This window comes from Solanum lycopersicum, chromosome 11 (assembly GCF_036512215.1).
Source record: "Solanum lycopersicum chromosome 11, SLM_r2.1".
In the NCBI taxonomy this organism is placed as follows: Eukaryota; Viridiplantae; Streptophyta; class Magnoliopsida; order Solanales; family Solanaceae; genus Solanum; species Solanum lycopersicum.
The window spans coordinates 1,478,719-1,490,650 of record NC_090810.1 but is presented as its reverse complement, the minus strand read 5'-3'; the positions used below and the strand labels follow the sequence as shown (position 1 = coordinate 1,490,650).

The window sequence follows — 11,932 nt, the reverse complement described above, 5'->3', positions numbered from 1 at the left end:
CGGGTAGATAAATGTGTAAATAATTATATGTAGACAAATATATCTTAAATCTAATATAAAAATTGTGTGGAATGTTCTATAAAAAAAACACTTTAAAGATAACATATATGCATATTTAATATAAAGTAACTATTATATAAATAGTACTAAAACTACCTTAATTTATATTTCAACTTCAAATATTAAATTAATTTTGAATGTAAGTGTAAGGAGGATTAAAAATATAAGATTAATATTCACGATGCTTAGAAACTTATATTTTTTGATATATTTTAATATTTATTTTTATCATCTAACATATCAATTGAAGTTAGCCAGGCTAAACAATTTACATTGAGAAAAATAAGAAAACGAACTCATCATCTCCGAGTCTCAAAAGTTGAGATCAGTAAGAATTGATACCTAACGAATTTCTCCGTAAACAATGATTTCAATCTAATTGACGTCATAGTAACTCAAATTTTGATAGATTATAAACTCATACATTAAACAAGAAAGAGTAAAAAATACCTTTCAAAATTGGGACTATGACAAGATTTTTGATCCTTTTCTATTTAAAAAATTATAATTCAACTTTAATATACCTATAATCTTTTAGACTTATCATTAAATTTTATTTAGCCACTTTAATTATTATATCGTTTTAGTCAAAATTTATATTTTCAAATTTAAACAAGATCTAGAATAAGCACAAATTTTGAGAAGATTGAGAGAGAGGAAATCATGGCAGCGGCAAACTACTACTCGAAGGACTTTGAATGGGATCAACTTCGGCAAGAGATTGAGAATAATCCTTCTCTTGCTCACCATTTGCTTCCTTTTCCTAATTCTTCGATCAATCAAAATCAACATACCCTTTTGTCTTCTCCACTTTCTTTATGTTCTCCGCAGGAAGATTCTGAAGCATGGAACAACTTCCACACTCGCCATTCCACTGGAAAATTCTTCAAGGTAAGTAATAATTCACTGTTACTTGCTAGTCTGCACTGGAGCTTGTATTTGTGTGTTTTGTTTGTTCCATTGGTTATGACTTGTATGTGTGGATTTTATTTAATGGGGTTGCTAAGAAAAGTAACAGAAACCTGGGATTTAGCTGAAAGATTTGAACTTTAGTAAGTTTAATGGAAAGTGATAGCTTGTTACATGGATCAAGATTTGAAGTTTATGGATTCTGCAACAACCTCGAGTTAATATGCAATAATAACTAGGTTCACAATACAATATTTAGTGGATTAATAGTCGAGGGTCTATTGGAAACAACCTCTCTACCTCACAAAGGTAGGGGTAAGGTTTGTGGACTTATACAAAGTTTGAGCCAAATGCTGTTGGCGTTCCCGTGAACCTGCAACTCACATTCTGGAGCCGCACTGTTGTCATTGATCATTAGTTAGATGTGAAATACTAGTAGCCATGAATGTAGGAAACAATTTGCTGAACTTGGAGTGATGGAAAAAAGAAATTTGATGGTTTGACAGAAGTGATTGACTGTTTGTTGGTACATAACGAAGTATGAAACCTGAACTCGCATTACATTGGACGATTGGATAGCTGACTCAGCATCAAGGTTTTCTTGCAGTCCTAAAGGTCTTGTGCATGTGTTTCAAATGCACACTTCTGACATTTGAAACTCATATAACATCCAATGTGCCTATACCTATGTCAGTGAGGACCTAGACAAAAGAGAGAGAGAGGGAGAGCATAAAATTCTTTTTCTTTGAAGAATTATTTATACTGTGTACTTTTACTGAGGTTGGAGGATATAGTTGTACCAGCAATTGTTCTTCTCAAGATACTATTCTGTGCACAATTTGTTGGCTCAGATTCTCTGAACCGGAGCCTATGTTTTTGTGTGTACTCAGTTCTGTAGCCCAGGTCTATTAATTGGTCCAACACTTGAAAATCTTCATTGTTGAGGTAGTCGGTCTATGATCCTTCTGTTTTTCTTCTCCAAATGTTAGTTGTCTTCTACAAAATCTAAATTTTTTCACAGGATAAACTACAACTACTATGTATGTATTGGTATGAAAACTATGAATTGAGAGTTATGATAGAAGGAGCTATGATATGAGAGGAATGTTATGAGGAGCTATTACATGAAAGATATGATATGAGGAGCTATAGAAAAAGAGGTATTGCACAACTCCAATGACAAAGAGGTACAGTAGGAAGCTTAGAGTAAAAGCTATAATATGGAAACAAAGACAAGGAAACTAAGGTACGAAAGCTGCATGCTGGACTTAGAAAGTGAAAGACTAGAAGGGGAAGTGTCATACTTGAAGGAAACCCAAGAGTTCATTCCCATGACCTCTAGGGGCTGTGTGGATGACCAAAATATGACCTTATTCCCACTCTTATATGGGATGGTCTTAGTGTTACGGAATCGTTTTGCATATTACAACCATGATTTGTTATTTCAAGTAAAGATCCAAGAAAGTATTCATACTAATTTATCGTATCACTTCCACATTTAGAAGTTTCTTCACATTTTGATATTGGGGCTTTTCATCAGTACTAGATTTGAGGTTGGAATATGGCTAACTCCAATGGTTTAAGATTGTGGTCCCACTTAACTTAATGATTCAAATCTCAAGTTTTGGACCATTAAGAAGACCTAGTTCAGAAACGAAGTATATGTACAAATCTAGGGTTTGAAGTTGGGTATCTTGGCCAAGAAGCTACACTTTAATGGTCGACGTTGTATCGCTTGTAGAACATTTCTCTCCTAAGTCCCAGACAAATCTCTCTAGAACAGATCTCTAATAAAAGCATGGTCTCTGTTCGCAATGGCAGACAAATATGCAAATGTTTTCTCTTAGGAAGCTCTATATTCCCTCCCTTTCTCTTTCCAATTCTTCCTTTGACTTGGGCAATGAAGCTTAATCCATGAGGCTACTTAGGTGTCTTACAAATTTTACACACTATAAGTATGCGTTTGAGGTCTAAGTTCCACGGTCTATAGGATTGAAAGCAAACTTTGGCAGCTTTATTACAGGGGTTCAGTCTCAAGTCCAGAGTTGTGATTTCCAAGACATCGAGTATTGGGGTTCTAGTTTCGAGTTTTGTGCTACTTTTAAGATTACTACTGTTAATGTCTCAGATAATTGGCAAAGAATTGTACTTGGTAGATTTTTTGTGGAATCCTTTCTTATACAGTGGTGAAAAACTGGAAGGTGCTAAGGGAAAAAAACCTTGCTGTTTCCGATCATCAAAATGGAAAACAAGAGTGAGGTTTTAGGCTTCCGTCTGTCACAATCCTACGTTACAACTTCAAGAATGAGGTACAACAATGATGCCTATGCTTTTGTATTATAAGAACGTATAGCAACTTTAAGAAGATAATTTCTTGCTAAAAAGGAGACGGAAGTGCAAGGTTTATTTTTTCATATGTCAACAAGAATCAGAGCTGAGGCATCTGCTCATCGCTATTACTTTGGCTGCAAATCTCTACTTTTAAACTCATCTATTATTGCTCAAATGAAATCATCGTTTTATTGTCTTTCAAGACTAGTGGCCATCATTTTCTTGTTTGGGTATTTATTTTTGGTTGCATATTTCAGTTCTTTGATCTTATTGGCAGTTGCAGCAAGAAGAGAAAGCCTTTCCTTGAACTGCTAGAAAAAACTATATTCCACTTTGCATTCTTTCTTTAACATAAGTTCTTCCATGTAGGAGCGTCGGTACTTGCTTAAAGAGTTCCCAGAGCTAGCCTCTTGTGGGGAATGCTGGACAGTTTTGGAGATTGGATGTGGAAATGGTAGTACAGCTCTGGCAATACTTCGGTGAGGAAGAACTTCAGTTTTCTTGTGTGACTTAATTATTTAAACATTTTTTTGCTGAGGAAGTTTACTATCAAATTTCTTCCTGTAAGGTGCATATTGTAAGCCACTAGTCCTATTATTACCTGCTGTTTGCTCCAGTCCTTTGCTTCGGTTACCATGTTATTTGTTGTTGCCACTGATATCTTTCTCTTTTATTTTTTGCATGGTTTCTTCATTACTATATTTTCTCGCCGTACTTGATTTTGATATGTTTTACTTTAGTCGAGGGTCTATTAGAAACACCCTCTCTACCTTCAGGGTAGGGATAAGGCTGCATACACACCACTCTCCCCAGGCTCCACTTGTGGGATTACACTTATCTTGTTGTTGTTGTTGTAGTCATATTTTGATATCTCATAATTAATCATATTGAGTGGAGCTATTTCTAAGTTTTTCATCTTAATTATTTTGTTAAACTTGGAAAGAACCACAAATTTCATGTCCAAACATAAAATATGAGGCTTCTGTGCTCAAATGGATTAGTAGAGTAGAATCACTACTTTCTATTCAATCTCACCTAGAAATAACTCTGCTGACAGACTAGAAATAAGAAGTTAACATGAAATCAGAGCTTTATTGGTTTGGTGGTGATGTAGCTAATTGGACCGTATTTAAAAGCAATGCTTAAGAATCTCCGTTTTTTCTCTAAATAAAGTTCAGGTTTATCTGTTATCATCTCTTTGTTACAGCAAGGTTATCATATTTGTTCACTTGCTGATTGAAAATTTCAATGTTCTATGAACCATATTATTCTGATCTCATTGTTGAAACTATGCTTATCTCTTTAGTGGAAACAAGAGCATCTCTCTGTATGCCTGTGACTGCAGCAAAGAGGCTCTTGAGAGGGCTAAAGAGAATATTGAAGCTGCTGATATAAACTTGGCTAAAGAACGTTTTTACCCATTCCAATGTGATTTTTCTGCAAGTGGATTTCCAAATTGGTTACTCAGCACTTCTTGCCGTGAAAGTTCCTTCCAGAAGCAGAATATGTGCTCCTCAGGTCTGTAAATGTATTGATTCTTCTGCATTTCATAGTATATGCAAGCAGGTGTTTTTCTTAATCGAAGTGTTTTGCTCATGCAGGTGCAGGAAGCTGCAGCAAGCAAGCTTTCCCCGATCCACCGATATCTGCCAAGTACAATAGCTGCCTTGCCGGAGTAGATTTTGTCACCTTAGTATGTATATCCTTAATCAGTCTTTAATCAAGCTCCTTTTTATTCACAGCTGTATTGGTTTCTACAAACATAAAATGTCTAAGTTCATGGATATTTCATTCATAATCTGCCAGATATTTACGCTATCAGCTGTGCCACTTCACAGGATGTCGAGAGCAATCACTGAATGTTTCTCTGTTCTAAAGCCCGGAGGACTGTTGTTATTCAGGGATTATGGTAATAACCAGACCTATGTTTGTATCTTTTGAACGATGGAATCTGTTTAGTTCTTCTCCTTGTATCTGAATTTGAGGAATGTGAAACTCAGGTCTTTATGATATGACCATGCTTCGGTTCGAGCCAGAGCAAAGAGTAGGATACAGGGAGTACATACGTTCTGATGGAACAAGGTCTTACTTTTTTTGCTTGGATAGTGTAAGAGATCTCTTTTGCAGCTCAGGATTCATCGAGGTATTAGTTCCCATGATCTACTTTTTGGAACTACAGACAAGAATTTTGTTTCCATTACCAAAAAACGTTAACATATTTATGAACCTTTTTGCAGCTTGAGCTTGAATATTGCTGTGTCCAGTCAGTGAATCGACGGAATGGGAAGATCATGCGAAGAGTATGGATTCATGGGAAGTTCCAGAAGCCACATGTCCAAGTAGGTCCATAGCCCTGTGGTTTTGATGGGAGAAAATGAGCTTGCAAGCAGCTGAATTAATGTTCCTTGAGCTTAAGAAACTGAAAAAAGAAGAAGATGAACTTCTGTTATTTTATACCCTTAATCGTCCTCCAACAGAGCTAAATCAATGATGCTTAGAAGCGGCACTTTGTCTCGTGAAACATATAAAGTAGTGCTGCTGGAAGTGAAAGATGTGTGTTGTCAATTAAACGGTTTTTTTTTCTTGTCGTTATCAGACATTCAAAATTGGAATAGAATATATTGTCATGCTACATTTATCGTCTGAATGAATTGCTGAGCAGTTTTTTTCCTGCAATCATGCATGCCATCATACAAATGGAGGAGGAAATTTTGAGGATTCATATAGCTGACCCAACTAGTTTAAGGCTTGGTAATTGTTGTATGTCATATCATTATTCACTTTGCAACAATTATTTCAGAACTAAAAATCACTTGCTAAGTTCTGGCTGTGCAGAACCAAACAGGCTGACAGCAAAGCTCTTGTGAGCTACTCATTGTTTCTGAAGAATTTTGTTCTTCATGTCTTCTATGAATTGAGTGAGATTCTTACCTGAATATCCCTCATCAGAAAGTGCTTTCTGAAGGATCATCTTGCAAGTTCGTTGGTGTAATCTGATGCTGGTAGCAGGTTTGTTGAAATTATTCTCTTGGTGAAGCTTGTGGAGAGTGGGCCAATTGCATAGTAGGGTTGCTTCTCTTGCAAGGCCGAGATAGGTGAAGACTCTAGCTCTTGCACTGTATTACCGATGACAAAGTCTGCTTTCTGTGCATCTTCAAGACACTTGAACACAAAACGGTGCATCACGGTGCTTGGATCAGCATCTTGAATATATGAAGGTAAATCTGCTGGTTCAATGGCTTGTACTCCAGGTATGTATCTAATGGCGTCTTCACACTTATCTGGACAAAATTATTACTCATCAGCTAATTGATTATGTAATGCAGGCTGTGATCAGACAGTAATAGCTTCAAGATATTTGGTTCATACCATGACACCCAAAGTGGCCATTACTCTTGAGCAGGTCCATGTGATAGTAGACTGTAAGCACTGTTGCTGGTTCAGTCCAAAATGAAACATTGACAAGATTATATTTCTTGGCGATCGTTGATCCCCAAACGTGGAAACTATCAGCTATTATACAAGAAATTGGCGGGTTTGGTTTTGAGAGGACTAGATTTTCAATGAAGTCATCCACATGAGCTTGGAAAACATGAACGAAACCTTCCACAAATTGGCTTGCATTGGCACTCCAATCGAAACTCAGTGGAAATCCATCACTATTTTGGCATATCGAATGTCAAGACCACATTTCTGTCCGTGGGAAAAAAGGTTGTCGTCATCTTTAAGTGACTGAGCTTTAGCTATCTGCTGATGAGTTGATTCTGTGTTGACAAAGGTGATGGTAAAACCTTTTGAGGCGAGCTTCATGGCAAGATGTGTGAATGGAGTTATATGGCCTTGAAGAGGAAGTGGTATGAGTACTTCATGTGGCTGTAGGTGTTCTTTCAGTTCCATTTAGTCCCAAAAATGTAGGAGATGGTTGCCTTTTTTGAGAAAAGTTAAGTGTATGATTGTTAATATTGTGTGTTTATGTAAGAGCTTGTAGCTGCATTTATTTGAATTTGGAGCCTTTTATATGTCATTCCTTAGGTATTTAAAGATAGTGAGATAGACATGTCTTTTGTTTGGTGTGAATCCCGGCTCGTGGCTCACAGTTGTTCTGTATTCATTTGCTTGATGTAAATACTCATTGCAGGTAAATTTTTCGGTTAATCTATTCTCAAAGAAATTGGACTTGCTAAGAGGTTGTTGTGTCATCATAGACATAGAGAAGTGTGCCTTTCCAATAATTGGTTAATTGTAATGGTGTGGTCCATTTCTTTCAAATTCAAATTTGTTCTTCTTCTTTTCTTTATGTTGGGCTGGGAATAATATGTTACGTGGATAGTATAGTTTTGCTTGAAATTTCTTTTACCTAAGTCAGAGTAAGAAAAATTATCTACCTTTACCCGTCTACAATATTCGCCCTTAAGAAATTACACAACATAATTTTTTACGTAGATCTTATCCCTACCTCGCTACATACCAATAAGAATTTATTCTTGAACGAAATTTTATTTTATCTATTCCCAAATCACAATTTTGCTTTGCTATCCCATCCAGCGGAGTAGGATTACTAACACCCCTTTGAAGGCTTAGATCTGACAATTAGAGCGTAAACAATATAATATGGGAAATCAATATTGAACGAAAGAAGAATTGAATTCATATCAACACTAATGCACTCGAACCATAAAAAACTTTAAAAGTTACCAACACTTACGCGAGAGTAGTGCTAGTAGTATTAGGAGGGTGGCCCTCTAGGAAATTTTTGTGTTGCTTGTTAAGATATATGACGTGCCTCCTTATATGGTCTTTGACAATTCTCACCTTCTGATTTAGCTTTGAATATTGATTTAAGTTTTTTTTCAAGGAAAATGAATCTCTACTATCTATTCAAATCTCAACTAGAAACAACAGTGCTGATGGACTACTAATAAGAAGTAAAATGAATTTTTGTGATGATATAATTACTTAACCTTAGTTAAGACTTGAAAGCAATGCTGAACTACTTGTTCCCTTGCAGTTGCTAATTGAGTATTTCAATGTTATATGTGATTCAGAACCATATTACTCCATCCGTTTCCATTTGTTAGTCGAAATATTTTGATCATGCAGATATAAGAAGCTGCAGTAAGGAGATCTCCTTGAATATGTCCATATTCAAGGCTCCTATTGCTGTATTTGTTTCAGCAGATGTCTTAAGTATAATGGCTATTTTATTTGTAATCTGACAGGTACTTAAGCTATCAGTAGTCACTTTGCAGGATGCTGAGAGCAATCACAGAATGGTTCTTCATTCTAAAGCCCGGAGTCCTGTTATGTTATTTGCGGATTATGGTAATCACCTGACTTAAGTTTTAGACATTACTTGCTGAACATTGTTAATGTATCTTTTTCGTAAAATATACGAAATGGTGCTGAAGTTGTATAATGAGGGATGAACAAAATTCACAAGATGGTGATATTCTTTGTTAGCTTAAGCTTAGGGGATGTTCTAAGGCCAGGTCACAGTATGAAGGTGCAGCTTGTTTTGAGAAGCTTACCAAGAGGGTGAAATATCGTTGTTCCTGTAGTGGAATAGAATTTAATACATGAAGGCTGGAAGTAAAGGATCTGTGTTGTCAAATAAACTTTTCACCTTCTCATTGTCATCTGGTCAATGAGGAGGATTCATATAACTGACCGCAACTTGTTTTGGACTGAGACGTAGTTACTGTTGTCATTATCAGACGTAGATATTTTACGTGAGTATACAAAACAATTATACTGACATGCTATATAGACGTTGAACTCTCGCAATTATGCCATGTCATTATTCAACTGGTTCAAATGGAACAGGACAAGCAAGGATATATATAGCTGACCTTACTAGTTTAAGGCATAACATTAATTGTCTGTTATGCCATTATTCACTCTGAAACCTTATAGAACTAATACCTCACTTGCTAAGCTACTTCATGAAAAAAAATACATTAAAATACATCAATTGCTATGTTTTGGCATAACAGAACGGTAATTGGTTAGTGAGAATGTGATAAGAAGCTCAATTTTTCTGAAGAATCTTGTTCTTCATGTCTTGTATGAATTGGTTGAGGTTCTTATCTGAAGACCCCTCATCAGAAAGTGCATTTTGAAGTAGCATCTTTGTTTTATCGATATTCTTCCTCGATTCATCTGATCTATTCATTATCTTTCCAATATTCTCCGCTACTACCTCCCTCCTGATCAATCCTCTAGTGCAAAGGTTCACACCGATCCTCCAATCATCAACCACTAATTTCCTGTTAGTAAGTTGATCCCCGATAACAGGAAAGCACACCATTGGAACTTTACACAATATGCTCTCCAAGATTGAATTCCACCCACAATGAGTCAAAAACCCTCCGACTGCTGGATGTGATAGTACTGCTAGTTGAGAGCACCACGGCACAACCAATCCTCTATCTGCAGTTTCTTCCTCAAATCCGAGAGGCAAAATGTTTCTTTCTCCAGACACTAAGATATTGTGACGTAGCACCCAAATGAAACTCACTTTACTTATCAGAATGCCTTGTGCTATTTCCAGAATATCCTGTTTGCTTAAATTAACGAGACTACCAAATGAGATGTATAACACTGTACCATCTTGTCTGTTATTGAGCCAGTTGGTGTAATCTGTTGTCGGTAGCAGGTTCGTTGAAATTGTTTTCTTGGTAAAGTTTGTGGGACAGAGTGGCCCAATTGCATAGAATGGTTGCTGCTCTTGTAAGGCCGAGATAGTTGAAGACTCTAGCTCTTGTACCGTGTTACCAATGACAATGTCCGCTTTCTGTGCATCTTCAATACACTTGAACACATATTTAATATCGTTTGGATCAGCATCTTGACAATATGAAGGTAAATCCTCTGGTTTAATGGCTTGAATTCCTGGTATGTAACTTATGGTGTCGTCGTACTTATCTAGACAAAAATGGTAACTCATTAGCTGATTGGATATGTATAATGTAGTCAGAAATTAGACAGTTTCTAGATAAAAGGTTCATACCATGTCGCCCAAAGTGGCCATTTCTCTTGAGCAGGTCCGCGTTATAGAAGACTGTAAGCGCTGTTGCTGGTTCAGTCCAAAATGAGACATTGATGAGATTATATTTCTTGGCAATCATTGATCCCCATACGTGGAAACTGTCAGCTATTATACAAGATACTGGTGGATTTGGTTTTGAGAGGACTAGATTTTCAATGAAATCATCGACATGAGCTTGGAAAACATGAGTGAGACCTATCATGAACTGGCTCGCGTTGGCTCTCCTGTCAAAACTCAGTGGAAAACCATCGCTGATTCTAGCATAACGAATGTCAAGACCAGATTCCTCTGCATGGGAGAAAGGGTTGTCGTCATCTTTATGTGAGTGAGCTTTAGCTATCCGCTCGTGAGTTGATTCCGTGTTGACAAAGGTGATGGTAAAACCTCTTGAGGCAAGTTTCATGGCAAGATGTGTGAAGGGATTTATATGGCCTTGAAAAGGAACTGGTATCAGTACTGCATGTGGCTGTATTTGTTCTTTTAGCTCCATTTTAGTCCTAAAATATTGCAGAATGTAGTTACTTTATATGTAGTATTAATACAGCACTTTGGAGTTTTGGACTACATGCAACAAGTATATAGGAGATGGTTGATTATTTATATAAGTTCTTTGATGCAGAAGTGTGTCTAAGTTGGTGTTCTGCTGTATAGCTGCACTTATGTGAATTTTGGATCCTCTCCTAGGCTACCTCTAAGGAATTTATGGGTCATTATGTCACGCAGGGCACGTGTGTTGCATTCATTTGTCTGGTGTAAAACACCGGCTTGTGTCCTACTTTCATTTTTGTTTGTGTAAACATCGCCTTGTGTTTAGCATTCGTTTTTGTTTGTGTAAACATTGCCTTGTGTTTAATATTCGTTTTTGTTTGTGTAAACACCGAGATTGTGTGTTGTGTTTTTTTTTTTGTGTGTGTGTGTGTGTTAAACACTGACTTGTGTTTTGCATTCGTTTGTTTGGTGTAAACACCGACTTATATTTTGCATTTGTTTAATAAATATTTCCTTCGTTTCAATTTATTTGTCTTACTTTCCTTTTAGTTTGTTCTAAAAAAAATGTTGGGATATGGGTTAGGCTTATAGGTTATACAGAACCGGAACTGATGTCTCTTCCTTTTCTTGGCAACTCTTTAGGGTTATTTGGTTGAGAATAAGTTATCGTAGGATTAATTATATATCCCGCGATAAGTTATCCCACTACATATATGGGATAACTTATTTCATCGCTATGGTATAAATGGTAGCATAAGTCATACCGAACTTGGCAACTAAACAAGAGACCAAAATTTTATTCTTGAACTATTCTTTTTATCTCCGAATTATTTATTTTTATCCCTCACACCAAACGACTCTTTAATTCTAATTTTCCGCATAACATATTTAAGATGACTAGATTAAAGGATATTTTGATATATTTTATATATCTTTAGTTTAAAACTACGAGATTAATTTTGTATTATTATTTTCTTAAAATCTAATAAATAAATTGAAATGAAGTGAATAATGTCTGATTTGTTTATAGAAGAAGAAAAAAACATGTGATGTGAAATGATTTAAAATAAACACTTAAGCCTTCAAAAATGGACT

At 36.1% G+C, this 11,932-nt stretch overlaps 2 protein-coding genes and 1 pseudogene across 2 annotated transcripts; 1 reads left to right on the top strand and 2 right to left on the bottom strand.

Annotated features, from left to right (window-relative positions):
* Positions 1-396: 396 nt before the first annotated feature.
* Positions 397-5,976, top strand: LOC101252645 (uncharacterized). The gene is made up of 7 exons (XM_004249869.4): positions 397-951; positions 3,670-3,779; positions 4,607-4,818; positions 4,902-4,993; positions 5,107-5,209; positions 5,301-5,443; positions 5,538-5,976. Exons 1-7 carry the CDS (start codon positions 724-726, stop codon positions 5,649-5,651), a joined length of 1,002 nt encoding a protein of 333 aa, XP_004249917.1. The 5' UTR covers positions 397-723; the 3' UTR covers positions 5,652-5,976.
* A 291-nt stretch (positions 5,977-6,267) lies between these two features.
* On the bottom strand, positions 6,268-7,197 carry LOC101266089 (UDP-glycosyltransferase 86A1-like; annotated as a pseudogene).
* Positions 7,198-9,064: 1,867 nt separating this feature from the next.
* LOC101252345 (UDP-glycosyltransferase 86A1-like) lies at positions 9,065-10,920 on the bottom strand. Its single transcript, XM_004249868.5, has 2 exons — positions 10,310-10,920; positions 9,065-10,224 (listed from the first exon to the last, which is right to left on the bottom strand). The coding sequence occupies exons 1-2, from the start codon at positions 10,836-10,838 to the stop codon at positions 9,329-9,331; spliced, it is 1,425 nt and encodes a 474-aa protein (XP_004249916.1). The 5' UTR covers positions 10,839-10,920; the 3' UTR covers positions 9,065-9,328.
* Positions 10,921-11,932: the final 1,012 nt, after the last annotated feature.

What these genes read in the sequence shown, in the direction of transcription:
- LOC101252645 (XM_004249869.4), top strand. Translation starts at nt 724, where the DNA reads ATGGCAGCGGCAAACTACTACTCGAAGGACTTTGAATGGGATCAACTT. An exon ending in ACAGCTCTGGCAATACTTCG is followed by an intron (nt 3,780 to 4,606) that starts GTGAGGAAGAAC and finishes TTATCTCTTTAG; the next exon opens with TGGAAACAAGAGCATCTCTC. An exon ending in GCAGCTCAGGATTCATCGAG is followed by an intron (nt 5,444 to 5,537) that starts GTATTAGTTCCC and finishes ACCTTTTTGCAG; the next exon opens with CTTGAGCTTGAATATTGCTG.
- LOC101252345 (XM_004249868.5), bottom strand. Translation starts at nt 10,838, where the DNA reads ATGGAGCTAAAAGAACAAATACAGCCACATGCAGTACTGATACCAGTT. An exon ending in TGGCCACTTTGGGCGACATG is followed by an intron (nt 10,225 to 10,309) that starts GTATGAACCTTT and finishes ATTTTTGTCTAG; the next exon opens with ATAAGTACGACGACACCATA.